The 23,980-nt window shown below is 36.4% G+C and overlaps 1 protein-coding gene across 4 annotated transcripts in view; it reads right to left on the bottom strand.

Moving 5' to 3' along the window:
* Nucleotides 1-23,980, bottom strand: part of LOC106869924 (CTD small phosphatase-like protein 3) — an 81,789-nt gene that overhangs the window by 22,496 nt on the left and 35,313 nt on the right. For 3 of the 4 annotated variants that reach the window (XM_089365918.1, XM_089365919.1, XM_089365920.1), the window contains exons 3-5: nucleotides 8,391-8,562; nucleotides 5,746-5,875; nucleotides 1,607-1,735 (exon numbers count right to left, since the gene is read on the bottom strand). In XM_089365918.1, coding sequence (XP_089222044.1) covers nucleotides 1,607-1,735; nucleotides 5,746-5,875; nucleotides 8,391-8,531 — 400 coding nt within the window. In that variant the 5' untranslated portion in view covers nucleotides 8,532-8,562. The remainder of the gene's footprint in view (nucleotides 1-1,606; nucleotides 1,736-5,745; nucleotides 5,876-8,390; nucleotides 8,563-23,980) is intronic. The other variant, XM_089365917.1, reaches the window with a different exon arrangement.

Genomic DNA, 23,980 nt, shown 5'->3' with positions numbered 1-23,980 from the left:
TATCATGTAGTTGCAAAGCAAGCTTAGTAGACTGTTGTAACCTCTTTACTTCTTTATGGTATTTACACCTTGTTCATAACTGTTTAAAACAACAACAACAACAATAGCTGCCACCATCACCATCATTTTAACATCTGCTTTTCCATGCTTGCATGGGTTAGATAGATTTTGTTGCTTATGTGTGGTGATACTCACAGTTATTATATGATGTCAAGGCAAAGAGATAGTAACACACACACATTCATATATGTATATATATATATATATATATATAATCAGGAGTGCGTAGCGTTACATAAATATCTATCAATAATTTTAACAGAAACATGACAAATGGAAATGTTTCAAAAACATAACAAACAGAAAATTCATAGTTTATTCCTCATAAGTCAATGTCCAAAAGATCATTACAATTTCATGCCTTTAACTTTAAAGGCATGAAATTGTAATGATCTTTTGGACATTGGTGAAGAATAAGGAATAAGCTATGAATTTTCTGCTTGTTATGCTTTTGTAATATTTGCTTGTTGTGTTTTTGTTAAATTTTTGACATATATATTTATACACACACACACAAACAAACAAACATATATATAGGTCAGTGGTTAGAGTGTTGGGCTTATAATCATGAGTTAATGAGTTCGATTCCCAGACTGGACTGTGAGTTGTGTTCTTAAGCAAGACACTTTATTTCATGTTGCTCCAGCTCACTCATCTGTAGAAATAAGCTGTGACGTCACTGGTGCCAAGCTGTATCGGCCTTGGCCTTTCTCTTGAATAACATCAGTGGCGTGGAGGTGGCTGGTATGCATGGGTGACTGCTGGTCTTCCATAAACAACTGTGCCTGGACTTGTGCCTGGGAGGGTAACTTTCTAAGTGCCATCCCATGATCATTCATGACTGAAGGGGATCTTATATATATGTGTGTGTATACATATGCATACACACACACACAAAGATAGATTAAATATAATAATAACTGTAGAAGAACTAGAATTTCAGCAGGTTGAAACTATTATATTGTGCCTGTATGATATTACAGACACGTGTGTGTGTGTGTGTGTGGGTTTACATTTACCAGCATGAACTAATGTTGGATTATGTCCCATGACTTAGTGCTTTGATAAAGAGAAATCAATAAAATAAGTACTAGACTGAAACAAGAGCAGAGGTATCAATAAGATTGAATAAAATCCTTGAAGGTAGTGCCCCAGCATGGTCACAGTCCAATTACTAAAACTAGTAGAATACCACCAAAATAACATTTTCCCCTCACAGTAAGGAGGTACTGCTTTAGGAGTGTAGATATCATATTTATACCATGATAAGAATTGCTTTACATTATCAAGTGTTTTATGTGAAATTCAATAATGTTGGATTATGTCCCATGACTTAGTGCTTAGAGGCTGCTCTATTTTAATAAAAATAATAAAATATAAAGAAATGAAAATAAAACAGAAAAATACAAAATAAAAATATATAAAGAAACAAAAAGCAGAAAAATTGAAAAATTAAAAAATATATAAAATAAACAGTTTGAGAGAGGGAAAGAGAAACAAAAAAGTCTTCAATGTAAAGGAGGAGGAGGACTTAGTATTGACTCACCATTATTGGTGCCGTAAAACTGGTACATTGGAGAAAACATAGTACCATGGAAAGTTGTTCTCGCTGGACTGATTGTAGTTTGGCTGTTTTCTTTTACGGCGTGCAATACACCCTTTCTGGGATTACTACCTGGAACAATAGTGCTCAGTTAGTGAATTCCCATTAGAGACTAACAATCTTTCTAAACAGCATCTACCATGATGACATATATATATATTGAAGAAATTGTCCCTTACTTTCTTTATAAAACAGAAAGGAAAGTCTTTAAATTTCCCAAGGAAATCATATGGAATGAAATGAAATAAAATAGACTTTTTACATTATTACATTTAAGAACTCCTCATCTAGCACCTGAGAATGCTTGAAGCAATATTAAATATAACAACATAAATCATCATCATTTAACGTTCGTTGTCCATGCTGGTGCCATGGATTGGAAAGTTTGACCAGGGATGGCAAGCTGGAAGGCTGCACCAGACGCCAATCTGATTTAGCATGGCTTCTACAGCTGGATGCTCTTCCTAACACCAATATTCTACTATATTTTACTTTATTTGATGTCATTCCATTTCAATTAATTTTCTTAGAAAATGTGAAGACTTTTTGTAACCTGTATGTAAACAAACTAAAGAATAATTCCTTCATTCCTTCAGATCAATTTCATTTTTCTTATTATTATTATTATCAGTATACTGTTCTGTCCAATATCAAAAGCGTTTTATTCCCATACAGTGTGTGTGTGCTTGTATGCATGTATGTGTATTGAAGTATATATACATATACACATAGATGTACATGATGAGTGTTTCCTGATATTGTCCAAGGATCAGAAACAACATATTCAGAGTAAAGATTTACAAAGCTTCAGCTTCTAATGAAATATAATGCTATAATTTCAACAATGACTACTCTTCTTTCCTACATGTTCACACTCAAGTATTTGCTTATATAAATATGCTTATAAATACTTATAAATTTTACTCTTAATTCACCTGAAGAAAAGGTTTTTTTTTTTTACATGATGTAATTGTTTTGTTCATCAATAAAGAACATGTAATGAGCCTCAAACTATCTGTGTTATTGTTTATATATATAAACAATAATTCCGACACAAGGACAGTAATTTTCAGGGGTGTGTAATAGTTGATTAATCCATTATAGTCAGTATAGTCAATGAATCCATTATAGTCAATTATACTGACTCCAGTCAACCGGTGCCATGTGCCATTAAATCTATGAAGAATGAAAGGCAAAGATGGCTTTGAAAGAATTCCAACTCAGACCATAATAGGTCATAACTTGATACCATAAAGCATTTTGTATGATGCTCTAACAGTTCTGCTGATACACAAAAGAAGACAGTCACAGAAATATTCTATCTACTAAGATAATTGGAAAAAAAAATTCTCCAAAAGATTGTGTAAGAGAAAACAAATTAAAAGGAAATAAAACAAAATAAAAAAAGCAAACAAAAATAAAATAGTTTGAATCCAGAACATTCCCTGTACATAGTATCAAACAAAAGTTATATGGTACAAATTTTAAAAAATGGTTATTAGCTGATTATTACTAAGTTCTCATCAGAATCTACTTTAAAAGAAGAGCATTTTGGGGAGCATAAAGATCACATTAGATACTTTAAAGCAATGTTTCCCAAAGTAGGATCCATGAAAAGATTCTGAAGTTCACAAAATAGGGTGACTTGTAATAAAATATATTTTATGGGGGGAAAAAAATGGTATTCACCATTTTCAAAATAAGTTATTTTGCTTTTTTTTTCATATGTCTCCTTATAAAACAATTTTTGTTTCATGTAATAATTTGATGGGAACTGTTCATTAAATATTAATTATGAACTCTATGATTTTTGGAACGTCATATAAAGGTTTCCATAGCAAGTTTTGGCAATCACTGGTTTTAAAGTGTTTGAAATTAGAAACTATTTCAAACTACATTCATCTAGGAGTCTAATACACACACACACACATATTTCCTGTTCTTCTCATCACTTGTCATAATTTACTGCTCTGTCTGTGACCTCATCTTTTCTTGTTATTATGCTTGTCTTATTTTTTCTGTCCTTTTTCATCTATTATGTCCCCTCATTTATAAACCAGCTGTTTATGTTGCTGACACTGCCAAATTAAATGACATTGTCATAAGGTGTCAAAATTGTGATGATATTTGGTCGACAACTGATGAGTGGTCGGGCATGTCTGCATCAAAAGTCTGTGTTTTGCTGTTTTTACCATATATTCCTTTGTCATCCTCCTGTGTCACATTGTAATTAGTATACACACGCAAACACACACACATACTTAGTCAGAGGAGGAAGGACAATACCCATGACCTTTTTGCAGGATCCTCCAAGACAGGTGAGGAAAAAGAAGAGGAAGAAACCACAACACACACATGTTCTGCTGCAACAAGAATCCAAGCGTATTAAGATATCAAGTTATTATGAATCCTCAAACCAGAGACTTTACAAATACTGTAAGGCATGCTCTCTGACTAAATTCTGCCAATTCACTATTCTGTATTATATTTTATGAAATGCAAAGTCAACTTTGGCAGGATTTGAACTCAGAGCACATTATATACTACACTAATAATGTTGGCAAATAATTCACCATAATGTTTTGTAACTAAATATCATAAAACATTTTTACAGCATTCATCATTCTTCTAATAATAACAATAATAATCCTTCCTACTATAGACACAAGAACTGAAATTTATGGGGAGGAGACTAGTTGATTACATTGACCCCAGTATCTCACTGGTACTTAATTTATCGACCCCGAAGGGTTGAAAGGCAAAGTTCACTTTAATGGAATTTGAACTCAGAACATAAAGACAGACAAAATACCGCTGAGCATTTTGCCCGGCTAACAATTCTGCTAGCTCACCGTCTTAATAATAACAATAATAAATGGTAAGGGTTTCAATCTTTGGCACAAGGGGAGAGGGGGGTAATTGATTACAGCAACCCAGTAGTTAACTGGTACTTATTTTATCAATGATGAAAGAAGGAAAAGCAAAGTCAACCATGGTGAAATTTGAACAGAGAACATAAACAGACATAAGAAATGCTGCTAAGTATTTTGCCTGACATGTTAACGATTCTATTGGCTCACTGCCTTAAAAATAATAATGATAATAATGTTCATCAATGTTAAGGCTAAAAAAACGGAAAATAAATGGTAACAATGAGCCACTGAAACTTACCATTGACCTGAATGCTGCCAACCAAAATTACAAAAATGCTGGTCTATTTTTCAAAAGGTTACCAGTTTCCCCTCTGTCACTAACATTTTTCTTTGTTCTGTTGAAAATCTCAGACACCAGTCTATCTATCAATATATCGGTATGATAAGGGAACTATAGCGCATAGCTATAAGCAATGCAAGTTATGAATATTGGTGTGTTTTTGGCTCCCAAGCAAAGCCAATTAAAATCTCCATAGCTCAGTTCAGCTACTCATAAATTGGTACCATGCCAAAATACTGTAAGGACTTGCAGTATTTTGCTACATTTCTAAATAATTTTTAAGCTTGCAGTGCTAAGCTCAAATTGTATTATGAACAAAAACTATGATAATTTGATGACCTAATTAGGAATATATACAGGGTGGGTCAAAAGTCACACATAAAATAAGTTCAACACACTCTGGAATTGTCAGACACACTTCAATTTTTCTAAAATTGAATAAGATGAATAAAATAGTGATGAATACACACATACTTGTACATGACGAACCAAATTAAAAAATAATAATGCAATATAAAAATGTCATTTGTTGGTGCATGACTTTTAGCTCAGCCTGCATATATAGTTGGAGAGTAAGGATAGGCATGGTTGTACAGCTAAGATACATACAGCCACATACGAACACATACATGAAAGCATGCACACACACACAAAAAGCAGAGTCAGAAATATATACATGATACAGAAACCCACACATAAAAAAAACATGCCATAGAGACATGGACACACATATATATATATATATATATATATATATATATATATGAGGAATTTCTGGTTGTCAGTAGAGGGTTCTATGTTCACTTACTATATTGGTGTCCAGCGAAGAAAATCAATGAAAAATCACATTTAAGTGAAAACAAACATACCTTTTTTGTGAATTTTCTTTTGAATTGGTGAGGATGTAATTAGATTTGGAGCTTCCAACCCATTCATACCATTGTTGTATCGAGCTGTATCGAACCGTTTCAACTGCTTGCAAGGAGTTTCAGGATTATTCTATAAGAAAATTCCCAAATTATAGCTATTAATGTTAACATATTACATTCATTAACAGTTTTATAGTAACAATTTCTTACATTGGCTCAAGGACAGAAATACTGGGGAAGAGTATGTTTCATTAAACCAACCCCAGTAATTAACTGGTATTTATCAATCCCTTACAATCTCCTTCCACGAGGTTCAGCTTCCTGAGAACCACCTTTTACCATTTCTTCTCATGTCTTCCTCTTCTGTAGATTCCTTCCACTTGAATTGGCACTTCTTTTACTCATCGGTCATCCTTCATATGCATCACATATCCTTATAAATTCAGTCTTCTCTCTAGTACACTACAACTGATTACTCTTACGCTCAGTTTTTCTCTCAGCTCATTTGTGCTCAAATATCCATGCACGTTACACACCTAATGGAACAAGATCACCTCGTTTCCTTCCTGTTTTCACACAGCTTCTACAGTCAATGTCTATGTTTCATTACATTGCAACATCACCCTTAATACACAAGCATCATACAATCTTCTCACAGAGCAAATCATTTTGATAACAGCAGAGGTAATAGACCCCTGGAATTTATCCACCCAGTTTTTACCATGACTACTAATACATTTGGAATACCCTCTTCCACTGCTACTTAAGTCTAAGTAACAGAAACTACCAACTAAAGCCCTATGAACATCAGATAATATTTTATAAGTGCTTTGACTACTAAATATCCGTGCATCTGTTGTTACATACAAAGTCATTCTTTTCAATCAGCTTGTCTGTGATTTCAGTACATTTCTTGTGTACCCATAACTACATTGGTCCATCATCACCATCACCATCCTTTAATGCCCATTGTCCCTGTTGGCATGGGTTGGACAGTTTCACCAGAGCTGGTAAACAGGAGAGCTGCACCAGGTTCTGGTCTAATTTGGTTTGCTTTCTACAGCTGGTTGCCCTTAACACCAACTATTTTAGAATGTGTGCTGGATACTATTAGCGTAGTACCAGCACATTATTCCTATCCATTACTTTCCTGTGCATCAGGCATCTCCACTTTCCAGACAGCAGGAGAGTCTGATGGACCAAGTTAATGATAGTGTTTTTGCAATATTTACTTTAAGCCTTTTGACACCAGCCTACCCAAGACCAACCTTGGTTCTCTGATAACTTCCTACATCAAGTGACCTAAATTGAAACCTTGCATCAAAATTTGGTGCTTTTGCGTGACACCAGAACCCACATCAGCATAATTTTTTACATGGTACCTTGGTTTTAGGAACTCAGTTCTACACTCATACTATGATGGGAACCATCATAGTATTGGTGTGGGTATCTTAGAGTGGGAGGGGGGCATGATTACCTCCATATGTGCTTGTAGGTGTTTTCATGGCTCTTCACATTATCATCCTTTTGTTTCAGTGATAGTGCTTATGTCTCTCATAAAAAATGTCCCCATAGCTTAGCTGTTTCATCATGTGTGAAGACTAATGGAATAAAAAATACCATATTTGCATGTCAGATGGAAAAAGTGGACGTAAAAATAATGATCATGATGAGAAAGAAGGCACTCAGATTCTGAACATCAAATAACAGTCAAGGAGCTTTTCTATACTTTCTCAGCCTGTTCAATATTAACTCTCTCAACAAACTATGGCATTGAGAGCTACAGCAGCCCCTGATATAGACGTCACTGCACTGTTCCAAAGGTCCCAGCTGTCCTGTCTAGAGTGAGGACCATGTACTGCAATAACTTGGGATTCAAAGACCCAAAGACTATTTAATACCTTGCCAAAACATCTTCAGGATCTACATGGAGCAGTGGTAGATGTTTTCAAGAAACAACTTGACTTCCTGCTGTCCAAAGTCCTAGATGAACCTATAGCATGGCAAGAAACTCAAAAGAGAGCAGCAATGTCAAACTCCATCCTTCACCAAAAGCTAACTGCCTAAGAATGGCCATGGGAAAAGTGATTAGACAGGCAGTACTCCAGCATAGCCACAGCCTTTGCGCTGAAACACATAAAAAAATAAAAGAAAGAATAAATCTGTTTATACTTTTACAAAAGTGGCCTCGTCTTCAAGCCCAAAGTTTTGACAACAGGGTCACAACTGGTGTCTAGAGTTTTTGACCAGCTATATCCACACTATAAGTTCCTCATACAGGGCTGACTGATGCAAGCCAACCACTTTGTAAGAGTGGAGTGTACTCGATTATAACTGGCATACGTTTCATCATGAACGACAGAAATAAGCAAAAAATTAACATTAGATACTCAGAGTAGCAACACTATGTATGTAAATGTGTGTGTGTGTGCGTGCGCACGTGCATGTGTGAGTGCATGTAATTCTTTGACATATAAGGGTAAAACCCACAAATCTACATTAATTTAGCCATAATGTCTCTTTGGCAGATTACTAATTACAGCAAAAATTTATCACCATGTTGTCCAGTTTCTTGAGAAGAAGCTATTCCCAAAAGACGCTCAATAAAACCAGAAACTCACACCTTGTCAGCTATGAAGACTTACCTCTGGTATTTCACTGCTATCTTGTATCACGTGCTTCTTCTTCTCTTTATTACATTCCTGAAGGGCATGTGACCCGGCAGGCACAGTAGTCTGGGCACAGCCGCAAGGGCACCTGTCTTCAGTTCTTCTCCTCAACTGCATTGTCAAGCATTCTTTAAGGTTGACAAATGATCTATGAAAGGAAACAAAAAAGAAAATCGGTTGCATTAACAAGCTATAAGCACACAAATACACACTTTAGTACATATATTCCTATTGCTATTTATGTCAGTCCTGTATTACCATTGTGTCAGTTGTGTGACATTTAACTCTTAGGCATTCAGACGGGTCTGTCAAATGTAATGCTTATTTATTCACATTGTTTTGAATTAATCAAGTACTATGCTGTAGCTTTGAGATTTCAATGACATTATTGCTTATTTTTTGAATGACATTGAAAGGAAGGTGTGAGAGCCCAGATTTGGTTTGGTGTGAACATAAGACAGGTACAATATTTGGGCCAGATAAGGCTGGTTTAAATCGTAAAGGGTTAGAAATTAAATTGAGAGACAGAAGACCAGTCTATTACAGGCTTTAAGTCTGTGGTGAAATTTGAGCTCAACACTGAAATGCTATAGAAACATTGTTAATTATTACAGCAAGTGCTGAAATGAATCTTGCTAAGATACAATATTTACAAATAGATAGACCAAGTCCATGAAGTGATAAATGTCAATGCAATACCAAATACAGAAGGCAAACACCTGGTTCTTGAGTCAATGACACAACTTTACAACTCCTAACTTTAAGTGCATAAAAAATACAAATGTAAAGCTATTTCAGAATTAACTTCTTAACATTTCATAACTCTAGAGAAATCTATCAATATATGTTATATATGCATTAAAAAGCTTGTGTCAGGCATCAAATAAATCCAGCTGAAACCCTCACTCTAGCTGGTCTTTTCAACAACTCCATAAATAACACATAAAAAAGATCAAAAGACAAACAAGCAGTTTATATATCTTGTATTTAGAAAACATCTCATTTACCAAAACAAAAACTTTAAAATAAAAACGTTTATAAATTATGAAATATAAAAAAAAAAAATGGTACATATTTTTTTTTTTGTTTGTTTTGAAAGCATGTATCTTTATGTAATTCATGAAGTTCAAACTCTATGGAAGTCAACTTCACCCTTCATCTGTTGGGGGAGGTGGGGGTTATACAACAATGTACCAATCAAGTACTGGTAGAGCCAATAATATTCTTACAAAATATCCAAGATGTGAATGGAATTATAACAGACAAGTTGTGGGTGACCATGCTGTGTACACTATTGAAATGAGCATGACAAAGAACATTTCTTACCTATCATTACCCACCGTACAGTACTGAAATCTGCATTATGAAGTAATTAAACACCTGTCAACAAGCACCTGCTGTTTTCAACAGTGAGCTATAAATACCAAATTTACTCATAAGTCATATACCTAATTTAGTGTTAAATCATGGCAAATAAATTTTTCCTTTCATGGTTTTAGCTTTGTCCTATATATAAGTTACACCCCGTCTTTTTCAGTTAAAATCAAGTATAAAATAGTGTGACTTATAATGGAATAATACAGTATATATTTTCAGCCACGTGAATTGATATCTTCCAGAGTTATGTACCTTACATAACTTGCCATAATGCTGTATCACTGACAACGGCAGAATCCAGAAAGGCAGTCAAGCCCTTGATCAACTAGAACAACAACTCACTCACACCAATACACACAATTATGTATATGCACATACACACACATATATTCACAGAGACATACACACAGATATACATTTATATAGACATTTACAAAATGCTTATGGCTGTTCATTAGATTCAATGATGACTATCATCTTTTGATTGTAGATTCTTTCATGACTGGGTAGCTGGTAAAAACAGATATCTGTTTGCCACTCTTGTGTTTTTTTTTTTTTTGGCAATTACACACACACACACACACACACACATGCTGATACTGTGTGCTAAGAAGTTTGCTTCACAACTACATGGTTCTGGGTTCAATCCCACAGTGTGGCACCTTGAGAAAATGTTTTCTGTTATAGCCCTAGGCTGACCAAAACCTCATGAGTGAGTGTGATAGATGGAAACTGACAGAAACCAATTGTGTGTGTGCGTGTGTGTGTGTGTGTGTGTGTGTGTCATTTTCATTTTTCTGAAAATTATCTAGGCCATAAATGTATTCGCTCTATTTTGTTTTTATGCCTAAGTCTCTCATCTGCTGGAGATATTGTGCTGTTGACACCTACAAAGGCAAGAATACACACCTAGAGCAGTTGTCTCCAGAAAAACATACTGGATTTTGGAGAATTGAGTCATGAAATTATCTCCCCTTCACATATAGAGTCGGTCCTAACAGCCACCAAATGATTGTTCTACCATCTCTGGAAACAGAGATAATTTCAATTATTAAGAATCCACCTAGTGTGGTATTTAATATAACTTTATTCGCTTTCATTTTTCAAACATATACCGTTGACCAAACAGGTATTTCTCCTAGCTCATTTTAATTTTATTTATGTCAATTTCAATAGCTGATCTTTCTATAGGAAGACAGAAACTGTGCAGAATCCTACTGGTTGAATTGTACCTGTACGCAATCACTGAAATATAAAATAACGCTGTCTACTTTCAAATATGTTCAGCAGAATTTTTCTCTGATTTGTTGATAACTTAATGTCAAGGGATACATACACACACACACACACACACACACACACACAAACTCTCTCTCTCTCTCTCTCTCACACACACACACACACACAAATACATTACATATATACAAACATACAATGTGTTATCTCTTAGTCAGGGGACAAGGAAAATGTCCAAGATGCTTTACAGGGTCCCTAAAAACGGTAAAGAGGTGAAAACAAAGTCTCTTCAAACCAATGAAACTTAATCTGAAAGCTTGTAACAGGATGAACTCCCCTTCAGACACATAAAACCAGGAAACGATCAGAACCCTTTAGCATTCAGATTATTCTACCAAATGTAATACTTATTTATTCTTATTGTTTTGAATTATTTGGTAACTTCAAAATTTTGATGATGTAATCGTTATTTTTAGAATGACATTGTAGGGTAGGTGTGAGAGGCTGGATCTGGCTGGTTTAAATGTACAGCGGGGTACTGAAAAGTTCTTGGCTTTGGGTAATAGAAAATACAGGAGGATCAGTTAATAATGATTTATTCAACATATTCCCCTCTCAGGTTCACACACTTATTGCAGTGGTCCTTCAGTTTTTCTAAACCCTGTAAAAGAACTTGGAAGGTTGGGCCTCCAACCAGGCCTTTGTGGAACCCCAATAGCCAGGAACATTTTAGCACCCCCTCATACAACAGGTTGAATATTTGGGCCAGATATGATCAGTTTAATTGCTAAACGGTTAAACCAAGTGATGGACTACATCTATAACCCATACAAACACACACACACACATATTATCTTTTATCCTTTTACTGGTTTTAGTCATTGAACTGTGATCATTCTGGGGCACCATTTTAAAAGGTTTATTTGAACAAATCAACCCCAGTAGTTATTTTTTTAAAAGTCTAACGCTTATTCTGTTAGTTTCTTTTGTCAAACTGCTCTACTATAGGGACATATACAAACTAGCTCCAGTTGTCAAGTGGCGGCAGGGGACAAATGCACAAACACACACATACATGATAGGTTTCTACAGTTTCTGTCAAACAGATGTGAAGGCACATGGGTAAGTGGTTCCAATATTCAGCTCATGATTTCAAAGGGATCTTGAGTTCAATACCTGGCAGCATATAGTATCCTTGAGCAAGTCACACATACACACACACACATTTACATACATAGTGTTGCTACTCTGAGTATTTAATGTTAATTTTTTGCTTCTCATTTCTGTGGTTCATAATGAAACGTGTGCTAGTTATAATCGAGTACACTCCTCTCTTACAAAGTGGTTGGCTTGCATTAGTCAGCCCTGTATGAGGAACTTATAGTGTGGACATAGCTGATCAAAAACTCTAGACACCAGTTGTGACCTTAACTGGCAAAAAAAATGAGTTGTACTTGTATTTCAAAGGGTCAACCTTATCACGTACTATGTCACACTGAATCTCACTGAGTACTACATTGAGGGATGCATGTCTGTGGAGTGCTCAGCCACTTGCATGTTAATTTCATGAGCAGTCTGTTCCACTGATCAGATCAACTGGAACCCACATCTTCATAACCAACAGAGTGCCAGTTCCGACAACCAAATTCATTCACAAGGTATTATCCAACCCAGAGTTAAAACAGAAGAGACTGGCTCAAAGTGTCACACAGTGGAACTGAACCCAAAGCCACATGGTTGCCAAAACAGCTTCTTAAACCACAAAGCTGTTTCCTTTCCTTAAATGTTTAATCTGATTTCTTAACATCTGCATACAACAGTATGACATTACAAATTGATGTACGGTTATTTGCAGTCTGCCTTTTGGTACATGCAAACATGAGCACATACATAAGTGACACGCACAAGTGTATCTGAAATGAATACATGCACGTGCATATACATGTGCATAAGCATACACTTACACACTCACATAAAAAAAAATGGGAAAAAAAAGAGAGAACTGGCAATGTTCAAAATCCTTAGTTATTAAACACTTCAGTTATTCTTTTACACCCAGTCTTTTGTTTATGCATTCATGTTACGCACACACACCATTCCATATTATAGTCATGTACATATACATACAGTCATGTAGATACACACAAACACATCCTATATATTAATACACACGCACACACACATACACACACAACCCATATTTTGAAGAATTACACATATACACAATTTATATTTTCTATATACATTCATGTAAACATACACATGTAGACACAAAGATATCCTATATGTTGTCATACACACACACACACATATATATATATATATATAGATAGATAGATAGATAGATAGATAGATAGACAGACAGATACATACATATACACACATACACAATCTGTTTTCTATATACATTCATATAAACACAAGCATGTAGATAGACACAAACACATCCTATATGATCTCACACACACACACGCACACACACACACACACACGCGCACACACACACACACACACGCACCCACACACACACATAGAAAATAGCTACCCACAAATCCCCCAGCTACTACACCCTCCCCCTCCTGCTCCTTCTCCTCCTGTTTCATTGTGCTCTCAATGGCTTCACCTTCAACAGTCACCTAGGTAACGGAACTAATTTATTTTTACTCCTGTATTGTTATAAGGTTGCAGTTATAAGGTCCAGAAAGTTACAATGTAATTGAGAATACTAGCGATAAAATTCACCATTTTTTTGTTCTTTCTTTACAGATTCATATCCATTTCATTTCTTTCTTTTATTTATTTATTTTCGGTTTTGATTTTGTTCCACACTAGTACAGTTTATAATCTTTTATCTGAAATTCCAAAATTCCAAAATAAAAACAACTTGAAAATCTGAAATTTTGTTTAATTGAGAACAGCACTACAAAAACTAAAAAAAAAAAATATCCTGAAAACACTTGGACAGGTATTAAAAAAGGTGGGATGTTTTAGATGGGCATAAACCAAAATTGTAAATTACATCTATTACTTGTTTCAGTCATTGGACGGTGGCCATGCTAGAGCACTGCTCTGAAGTGCTTAGTCAAACAAATCAACCTCAATACTTCTTTTTTTTTTTTTAAAGTCTGGTGCTTAATTCTATCAGTCTTTTTTACAGAACTGGTAAGTTGCAGGAGGCATGGCTGTGTGGTAAGAAGGTTGCTTACCAGCTACATGGTTCCAGGATCAATCCCACTGCCTGGCACCTTGAGCAAGTATTTACTACTACAGCCTTGAGCTGACCAAAGCCTTGTGAATGGATTTCATAGATGGAAACTGGAAAAAGCTTGTTGTATGTATATATATCCTTGATATTTGCAGAATGAATAGCAAAATAAGTCCAACATCACCACATACACCTCCATCACCATAGAACTACCATTCCTTCTTCTCTTTCCATCAACTTCCCCTCCTCCTAACCAAATACACACAGAAATACCCACATAATTCGATCAACCTTCACACTGGTCAAAAAGGATAAACATCCCTCTGTTAAACATCCATTAATGTTATATCACCTGAAGAAATGAATCCATGAAGATGACCAACCTGATGCCCATGGCTACTACATACTACAGTGTAATCATCCCAGGAATATGGACTGTGATCTTCAGAGACATGTGATTTGTGGAGAAGCAAGTAGCAATGTGTTAAATGTTTATAAATGTTTATTATTATATTTATCCTACATTATATTGGTACAGTTCGATGCAACCCCAAAAAACTGGTTCACCAGTCAGCATCATTAGACAGTGGCTAGCATAATGGAATACAAGCTTTATTTGCATATTCAAAACATTTTCCATAAACAAGTTTAAAAGATATATGTATATATATCCATGTGTGTGTGTCTTTGTGTCTGTGTTTGTCCCCCTCCCACCTCTTGACAACCGGTGTTGATGTGTTTATGTCCCTGTAACTTGGCAGTTTAGCAAAAGAGACACTAGGCTTTCAAACAAATACATCCTGGGGTCGGTTTGTTTGACTAAAATCCTTCAAGGTGGTGCCCCAGCAGGGCCACTGTCAAATGATTGAAACAAGTAAAAAAAATGAAAGAAATACAAGTTGTCAAGCAGTAAGGGGACAAATACAAACACAAAGAAACACACACACAATGGGCTTCCACACAGATTTTGTTACCCAAATTCACTTACAAAGCATTGGTTTGGCCTAAGGTTTTGAGTAGAAGACACTTACCAAAGGTGCTGTGCAATGAGACCAAACCGAAGCCACATGGTTGTACAATGAACTTCTTAACCATATGGCCATGCTTGCACTGACAATTGGTGTATTTATTTCAATAAAAAGCAAAATGTTCGCAAAGTAAAATCATTACATGTGGGGGAGTGACTAATACAAAGTTTTTATAAAACTGACTTTATGGTACATGTAAAAGTTCTGTTATGAAATGTACATGGATAACATGCGTAGATATTGATCACACGTGCAGCTTGTGGTTAAGAAGTTTGCTTTCCAACCACATGGTTTCAAGTTCAGCACCACTGCATGGCACCTTGGGCAAGTGTCTTCTAACTATAACCAACTAAAGCCTTGTGAGTGGATCTGCTATATAGAAGGTGAAAGAAACTCATCATGTTCAAGGTGGTGCACCAGCATGGCCTCAGCCTCTGGCTGAAACCCATGAAAGAAATAAAAGAAATATATGTGCATGTGTGTGTATGTGCAAGCACGCTGAAGGAGATTTGGCTGCTATTTCTAGCAGATCAAATGGCCACAGAAATTAATATGTTTCAAACTTTGTCATGTGTCCTTAATTCTCTGTTATTGCTGTGAAATCTATCCAGTTGTTTTAAAGGTGTTTAACAATCAGAGTAAGAAGTATACCATGTTTAAAGTATTAGCTTAATACATGTAAAAGTAATCTCCAGGCTCACTGCAACATAAATTGTTGTTGGTAGTCATTTCACTTAGAATATCAATCATAGGCACACACACACACACACACACACACACACACTGACCTACACACATGTGCACAAACAAACAAAAAGGAACGCAGGGTAAATAACGGACAGACTCAAGACTATTGAAAAGGTTGCAAGACGCAATGAAAATTTTAGGGAAATAAAAATAAGGAATAAGTGGAAATTTTACCGGTGAGTGTGTTAAATTATAAGGCACAAAAGGAAAATGACTCTCCCCACACACAACAGAATCAAACAAAATGTCCTGCCGTATATATTACAGTTCTTTGTATTCTAAGTTCAAAACACATCTCAGTCAATTTTGCCTATCATCCTTCTGGGATCAACAGAGAAATACCAATTTATGGCAGCTGAGTGGTGGAATCACTAGTGTTATATGGAATGTTATTAATCAGTAGTGTTATATGGAATGGTATTTATTCCAGTTCCTAGCCTTCTGTGTTCAAATCCTACATGGCCAGCTTCTGTAACAGACATAATCTTTTGCCCAGTTAAACAATGAAACCTGGTCCTTGAGTGCTTTAGCAAGTCCCACTCAGCAGCGAGATTCAGACCAACTGTGTGGTTTAAGGATATTTTACCCCTTCTCATCTTTTACTTGCTTCAGTCATTGGATTGTGGCCATGCTGGAGCACAGTATTTGAAGGGTTTCAGTCAAACAGATCAACCCCAGCACCCATATATATAAGTCTGGTATTTATTTTATTGGTCTCTTTTGCCAAACCACTAAGTTACAGGGATGTAAACAAACTAACTAACACTAGTGTGTCAAGCAATGTGGAGGGACAAACACAAAGGCACACAGACACCCTTGAAACAGACCTTGAAATTAATGTCAATGATGAAGACACCGGTGATGATGATGATGATGATGAGGAGGAGGAGGAGGAGGAGGAGGATGATGTGGTGGTGGAGGACGACGACGACGACGAGGACAACGATGACGACAAGAAAAAAACCGATTCTAATTGAGGTGTGAATGAAAGATAGCTACTGTAACAACTGGCTGATCAACAAAAATTGGATCCCAGTGAAGAGTTATCAGCAGAATCGACAAGAAAAGGGTTTTGTTAAGCAGCTTTTCCCATCATTCTTTGTCAAAATCTTTTATCAAGTCTATTGTAACAGCCTAGCAACCTTAGTCTGATGTGGTTCTTTAAGTTTAGGGACAATTTATGTTAGACCATTAATCAACAGTAATGACAACAACAACAGCAGCAATAGTAACAGTGCACACATGCGAGAGCTTTTACACAATTGCTTGAGCAGCTAGAAATAGCAGCCATATATCCCTTAAATCATGCACTATCATCATTGTCATCATTATCATCATCAGCATCATCATCATTTTAATGTCCACTTTTCCATTTATGCATGAATCAAACAAAATTCAGTGAAGCAGATTTTTTACAGACAGCTGCCCTTCCTATTGCCAAACCTCACCTGTTTCCAAGGAAGGTAATATTTTCCCCCCATGGTTAGAAATATTTTCACAGAATATTGGAAATAAATGACATTCATTGACATCACTAACCTAGATACACTATTTGGGAAAGAAAAATAGGTTGGAGCTGGTTGGGAAGTTTTTCCTAACAGGAGACACTCAGGTAAATTCTGATCTGCTGAACAAGGCTTACCTGGGGCTAATCAACAACAACAACAAAACGGCAGCAAGATAGCAGCATCAGCCATAGTAGCAGCATCGATAGCAATCCTGACAAACTAGAAAGGTTCAATTTTGCTTAATTGTATCGCAGTAATTACTAACACCCCAATCCTAAGATCTCATTTCTTCTCCAAGAATTCCATTAACACACATGATGGAGAAACAAAGATGTGATTGAATAAATAGAAACCGTTCAAATTGCATGAATCCCGGTTTTAATTACTTCCTTCTGAACCTCATTAACAGGTGATCTTTGTAATCATGTCAAAGTGTGTGTGTGTGTGTGTGTGTGTAAGCATGGAATTCATTTGTGAACCTATGTATTTATGTATGTATATATACATACACACATGTACAAATATATATGTATGGGTGTATGTGTATGTGTGTGCGTGTGTGTGTGTGTGTGTGTGTGTGTAAGCATATACATACAAGTTAACATTCATGTGTGTAAACATGGAATTCATTTGTGAACCTATGTATTTATATATGTATATATACATACACACATGTACAAATATATATGTATGGGTGTATGTGTATGTGTGTATGTCAATTTCTTTAGGGTGGCACGGAGCCAAATAAAGCACCAGCCTTGTTGGTGGATTTAGTAGAAAGAAACTATAAGAAATTCAGTGTGTGTGTGTGTGTGTGTGTGTGCATGCATCCCCCACTCTCTCTCCTTGTCTTCACATCTGTGGTAATTGTAAATGATTGTCACTGTCATACAAGCAGTGTCATTCATTTCCAATATTCTCTTGCTCAGAAACAGATGAAAGTTGGTGACATGAAGAGCATTTGGCTGTAGAAAAATCTTCCACAAATAAATTCCATCAAACTCATGTAAGCATGGAAGAGTGAACATTAAAGCGATGATGATGATGATGATGGTGATACATAAACACAACCAAGATCAACCTCTGAATATGTGCATGTGTGTGTGTGCACGGGTTCACAGTATGGTCAAATGGTTAAGAAGTTTGCATTGCAATCATGACTTCTTGGGCTCGTGTCATTTACTATGGTCTCGAGTCAACCCACGTCTTGTGAGCGAAAAGTGAGAAGACAGAAACTGTGTAGAAGCCCAGAGTCATGTAATGGACAACACATTCAATTTAACCTTTAGCATTCAGATTACTCTGTCAAATGCAATGCTTATTTACTCTTTTACTTGTTTCAGTCTTTTGACTGTGGCCATGCTGGTGCACCGGCTTTAGTCGAGCAAATCGATCCCAGGACTTATTCTTTGGAAGCTTATTGGTCTCTTTTGCCGAACCGCTAAGTTATGGGGATGTAAACACACCAGCATCAATTGTCAAGCGATGTTGCGGGGACAAACACAGACACACATACATATATACAACGGGCTTCTTTCAGTTTCCATCTACCAAATCCACTCACGAGGCTATAGTAGAAGACACTTGCCCAAGATGCCACGCAGTGGGACTGAACCCGGAATCATGTGGTTGGTAAGCAAGCTACTTACCACACAACCACTCCTACGCCTATTTATTCACATTGTTTTGAATTAATGATGCATTATTTCATAGCTTCAAGATTTCAATGATGTGACTGTTTATTTTTAAAATGACATTCTAGGGTAGATGTGAGAGACTGGATCTCACCAGTTTAACCCTTTAGCATTCAGATTATCCTGTCAAATGCAATGCTTATGTATTCACATTGAATTAATCATGCTTTAAATCATAGTTTTGGGAGTTCAATGAGGTGATTATTTACTTTTAAAGTTACATTGAAGAGTAGGTGTAAGAGACTGGATCTGACCAGTTCAAACACAAAACTGGTGGAATATATTGGCTGGATATGGCCAGTTTAAATGCTAAAGTGTTAAACATAAAACAAGTAGAATATCTGAGCCGGATATGGCTGGTTTAAACGCTCAATGGTTAAAGATATACCCTGTCGCCAGATACTGAATCACACTGAGTCTACTTTGAGGATTACATTAATGGAATACAGGTCTGTGGAATACTCAGTCAATTATGTGCAAATTCATTAAGTAGCTCAGGTTATCAAACAACTAGGCACTTTCTTGACAGAAATCCATATATTTATAGCATTTGTGTGTATGTGTGTGTATATATGCATGCTTATATATATATATATATATATATATATATATATATATATAAACGCACACACATATATGCTTTAATAAATGTTGTGTACTTTGTGTAATACTCATGTTATTGGTGCAAGTGGCAACAAAGCAGCCATTATAAAGAAATCAATGCCAGGTGTAAACTGGATAGCCATTTAGTTGTTTAGTATTGATTGAAACCAATGCCATATTCCTGGCTAAAGGATGTTGCAGGAGAGTATGAAGGCCCATAGAAGAAAATGTTGGGAATGAGGTACAGGCCATAAGTTAGGAAAAAAAAAAAAAGGGTTCACTTTGTAACCATGTACTTCCAGTGTGTAGTAGTTTCTGGGGTAAGTTTCTTCTACCATGCCCTTGGGCTAACCAATGAGTTGTATATGGGCTTTGGTAGGTGTAAACTTAGTACAAACACACACACACACACACACTAAATAATTTACATAATGCACAAAAGCATGTCCATACTCATACAATGTGGTCATGTAGGGAAAACGGAATTAGAGAGTTGTGATAAAACAAGAAATGGTTGTTTAGAACATATTCTTTTATTTGTTTCAGTCATTTGACTGTGGCCATGCTGGAGCACCGCCTTTAGTCAAGCAAATCGACCCCAGAACTTATTCTTTGTAAGCCTAGTACTTATTCTATCAGACCCTATTGCTGAACCACTAAGTTACAGGGACGCAAACACAGACACACAAACATACACATACACACATGCATATACATACATACATATATATATACATACATACATACATACATACATACATATATATATATATATATATATATATGTATCTACCAAATCCACTCACAAGGCTTTGGTCAGCCCGAGACTAGAGTAGCAGACACTTGCCCAAGATGCTACGCAGTGGGACTGAACCCGGAACCATGTGGTTGGTAAGCAAGCTACTTACCACACAGCCACACCTGTGCCTATATCCACAAAAAAGAAAATGGGAAATGGTAATTGTAAGATAATTCTCTTAGTTTCCACAAACTTTCATTCATCATCATCGTTTTAACATCTACTTACAGATTTTCTACGGTTGGATGCCCTTCCTGTCACCAAGCCTCACTTATTTTACAAGAAAGTTAAAAACTCCTCATGACCAGATGTTTTCACAGAAGATTAGAAATGTAAGACACTGCTTACATGACAGTAATATTCTTCTTCAACTATCATGCTATATAAGACAAGGAGACTAATACATATATATATATATATGAAAAAATAATAAAATAAATGTGCCCTTTTAAAGCCTAGCCAGGCTCATGGGCCCGGTTTCCCGGTTTCAATGGCGTATGTGTTCCCCAGCTGGATGGGACGCCAGTCCATCGCAGCGTTACTCATTTTTGCCAGCTGAGTGGACTGGAGCAATGTGAAATGAATTGTTTTGCTCAAGAACACAACGCGTCGCCCGGTCCAGGAATCAAAATCACAATCTTGTAATCATGATGCTGACACCCTAACCACTAAGCCACACGCCTCCACTATATATATATATATATATATAAAACTATCACTAAATGTGACTAGGGTGTTAGGAAACACCTACACTGCTAGAAATAAGAGCTAAACCACTCTAATGATGTAGTTAATGCATATGAATGAAAACATACACTAACAGTGTAATTGTCACATTTAATGATAATTATAATTCTCCTTTTTGGTGAAACATTGCAAACTGTTGTTTATATTAATTTTCTCTCTCTACATATATATATACACAGACACACATACATATATAAACCACCCAACTCATGCAAGCACGGAAGGCAGTTGTTAAATGATGATAGATGGATGGATGAATGGATGGATGGATGGACAATGGTCTTTTTTCCATTTTCCGTCAACAAAATCCACTCACAAGGCTATGCAGGAGGTGTCTGAGGACACTACCTTCATGACCCTCTGAGGATTAGTGAACAGAGAAGATGGATGGAGGGATAAATGAATGAATGGATGAATGGAGCTAAATTCACTCAAATACAGTTACTGACATGTTGAGTTTTCCTCAATGAGGCAAAGATCCGACATCTGCAGCTAAACACTGATTTAGTGTGTAAATGAAAATTCTCGGCATTAACTGTTAATGAATTATAAGCTGTGATACAGTTCTATATTTAAGAGATGAGGAATTGTGTACATTAATTACATTATTTACATTTGACAGATATTTGTCCTCATCTTGTTTGTTGTCAACACAACGTCTCGGCTGATATACCCTCCAGCCTTCATCAGGTGTCTTGGGGGAAATTTTGAGCCTGGGTTCTCATTCCTAAGATATTTTTTTGATGTTATTATTATTATTATTATTATTATTCAGGTTACTGCCTGGAATCGAACGGAATGTTGGGGTTAGTAGCACTGGCTACTAACCCCAAGATTCTGAGTTTGATTCCAGGCAGTGTCCTGGAGGAGGAGGAGGATAAACATCGACAAATACCTTAGGAATGAGAATCCAGGTTCGAAATTTCCCCAAGACACCTGATGAAGGCTGGAGGGTATATCAGCCGAAACGTTGTGTGAACAACAAACAAGATGAGGACAAATATCCGTCAAATGTAAATAATGTATAAGCTATGATGTTCAATGAGTTGACTGAAATGAAAAAGCTGATTGTTGAAGCTTTGAAAATCCTAGTATAGTTTCCTAAAATATCATCATCATTAGATGACAAGTGACCGAGAACTTTGGCAATATGCTATGCTTGAGAAGACTCATCAAGCCAAGTGAAATCGTAGTTATGGCCGATGCTGGTGTCACATAATTGGCATGTTAAAAGCACTCATTACACTCCTGGAGTGGTTGGCGTTAAGAAGGGCATTCAGCCATAGAAACCATACCAAACCAGACCAGACTGGAACATGGTGCAGCTCTCCAGCTCACCAGTTCCAGTCAAACCAACTAACCCATGCCAGCATGGAAAGCAAACACTAAATGATGTTGATGATATTTATTCGGTCAGGCTGTTGAGCTCTTCTTTCCCTCACCCACCCACTGCTTTAACAGATTCCCATTATTCTGTGTTGCCATCCAATTCCCTTATTATGAATTTGAATTGGGAACTTGAGTCATAGGTCAGGATTACCAAGCTCTATCGAGAGTAACTGCAACACATCCATAGGGGTGGTGTCCATGGTTGTGTAACCAGCTAATGAAAGATTTACTATGGCTCACTATGACAGCTAAGTTACAGAGATGTCAACAAACCTACACTGGTTGTCAAGCAGTGAGACAAACACAAATATACACAAAACAAGCTTCCACACAGTATTCATCTGTCAAGCTCACAAGGCATTGGCTCGCCCAGTGCTACAGAAGACACTTGTCCAAGGTATCATGCAATGGAGTTGAACCCAAGACTACATGGTTGCAAAGCAAGCTCCTTTAACCACACGGCCATGATCGTGCCTCTTTATTATTATTCTTTTACTAAATGGTATTTTCCTTTTTTTTTTACACTTCAAATAAAGGAAAATAAAAAGTTGCATATGTATATATTCTTTCTATTATCAAGATTAACACTTTAGTTTTCACATGAATTCTGTCAGAAGTAATGCTTATTTATTTTCATTATTTAGTCTTAATCATGCATTAGGTTGTAGCTTTGAGATTTTGAAGAGGTAACTGTTAATTTTTAGAATGATATTGTAGGGTCAGTGTGAGAGGCCAGATCTGGCCAGTTTGAACATATAAACATGTGGGATATTTTGGCTGAATATGGCTGGTTTAAATGCTAAAGGGTTAAAGCTTTGTTCTAAGTCTTTCAATAACATTTGTGGATTTTATCATGACAATTAGTGGGAGACTACTCAGTCAAACTAATGTTATAGGAATAAGTACCCAAGGAGCAGTGCAGTAAAACTGACTATCATAACCGAATGGTAGTAAAATTCTTAATCACACAGCCTACTTTTATTCGTCTATCTATCATTTGTGCGTAGGTGTGGGTCTGTGTACACACAGATACACACACATTAACATTCATAGATAAATTTATAGATTTATATACACGTGGTAAGTAGCTTGCTTACCAACCACATGGTTCCGGGTTCAGTCCCACTGCGTGGCACCTTGGGCAAGTGTCTTCTACTATAGCCTCGGGCCGACCAAAGCCTTGTGAGTGGATTTGGTAGACGGAAACTGAAAGAAGCCCGTTGTATATATGTA

Source organism: Octopus bimaculoides, chromosome 18 (genome assembly GCF_046866305.1).
Source record: "Octopus bimaculoides isolate indiv1 chromosome 18, ASM4686630v1, whole genome shotgun sequence".
In the NCBI taxonomy this organism is placed as follows: Eukaryota; Metazoa; Mollusca; class Cephalopoda; order Octopoda; family Octopodidae; genus Octopus; species Octopus bimaculoides.
Note: the sequence above shows the minus strand (reverse complement) of the source record. Positions and strands in the feature narration are given on the sequence as shown.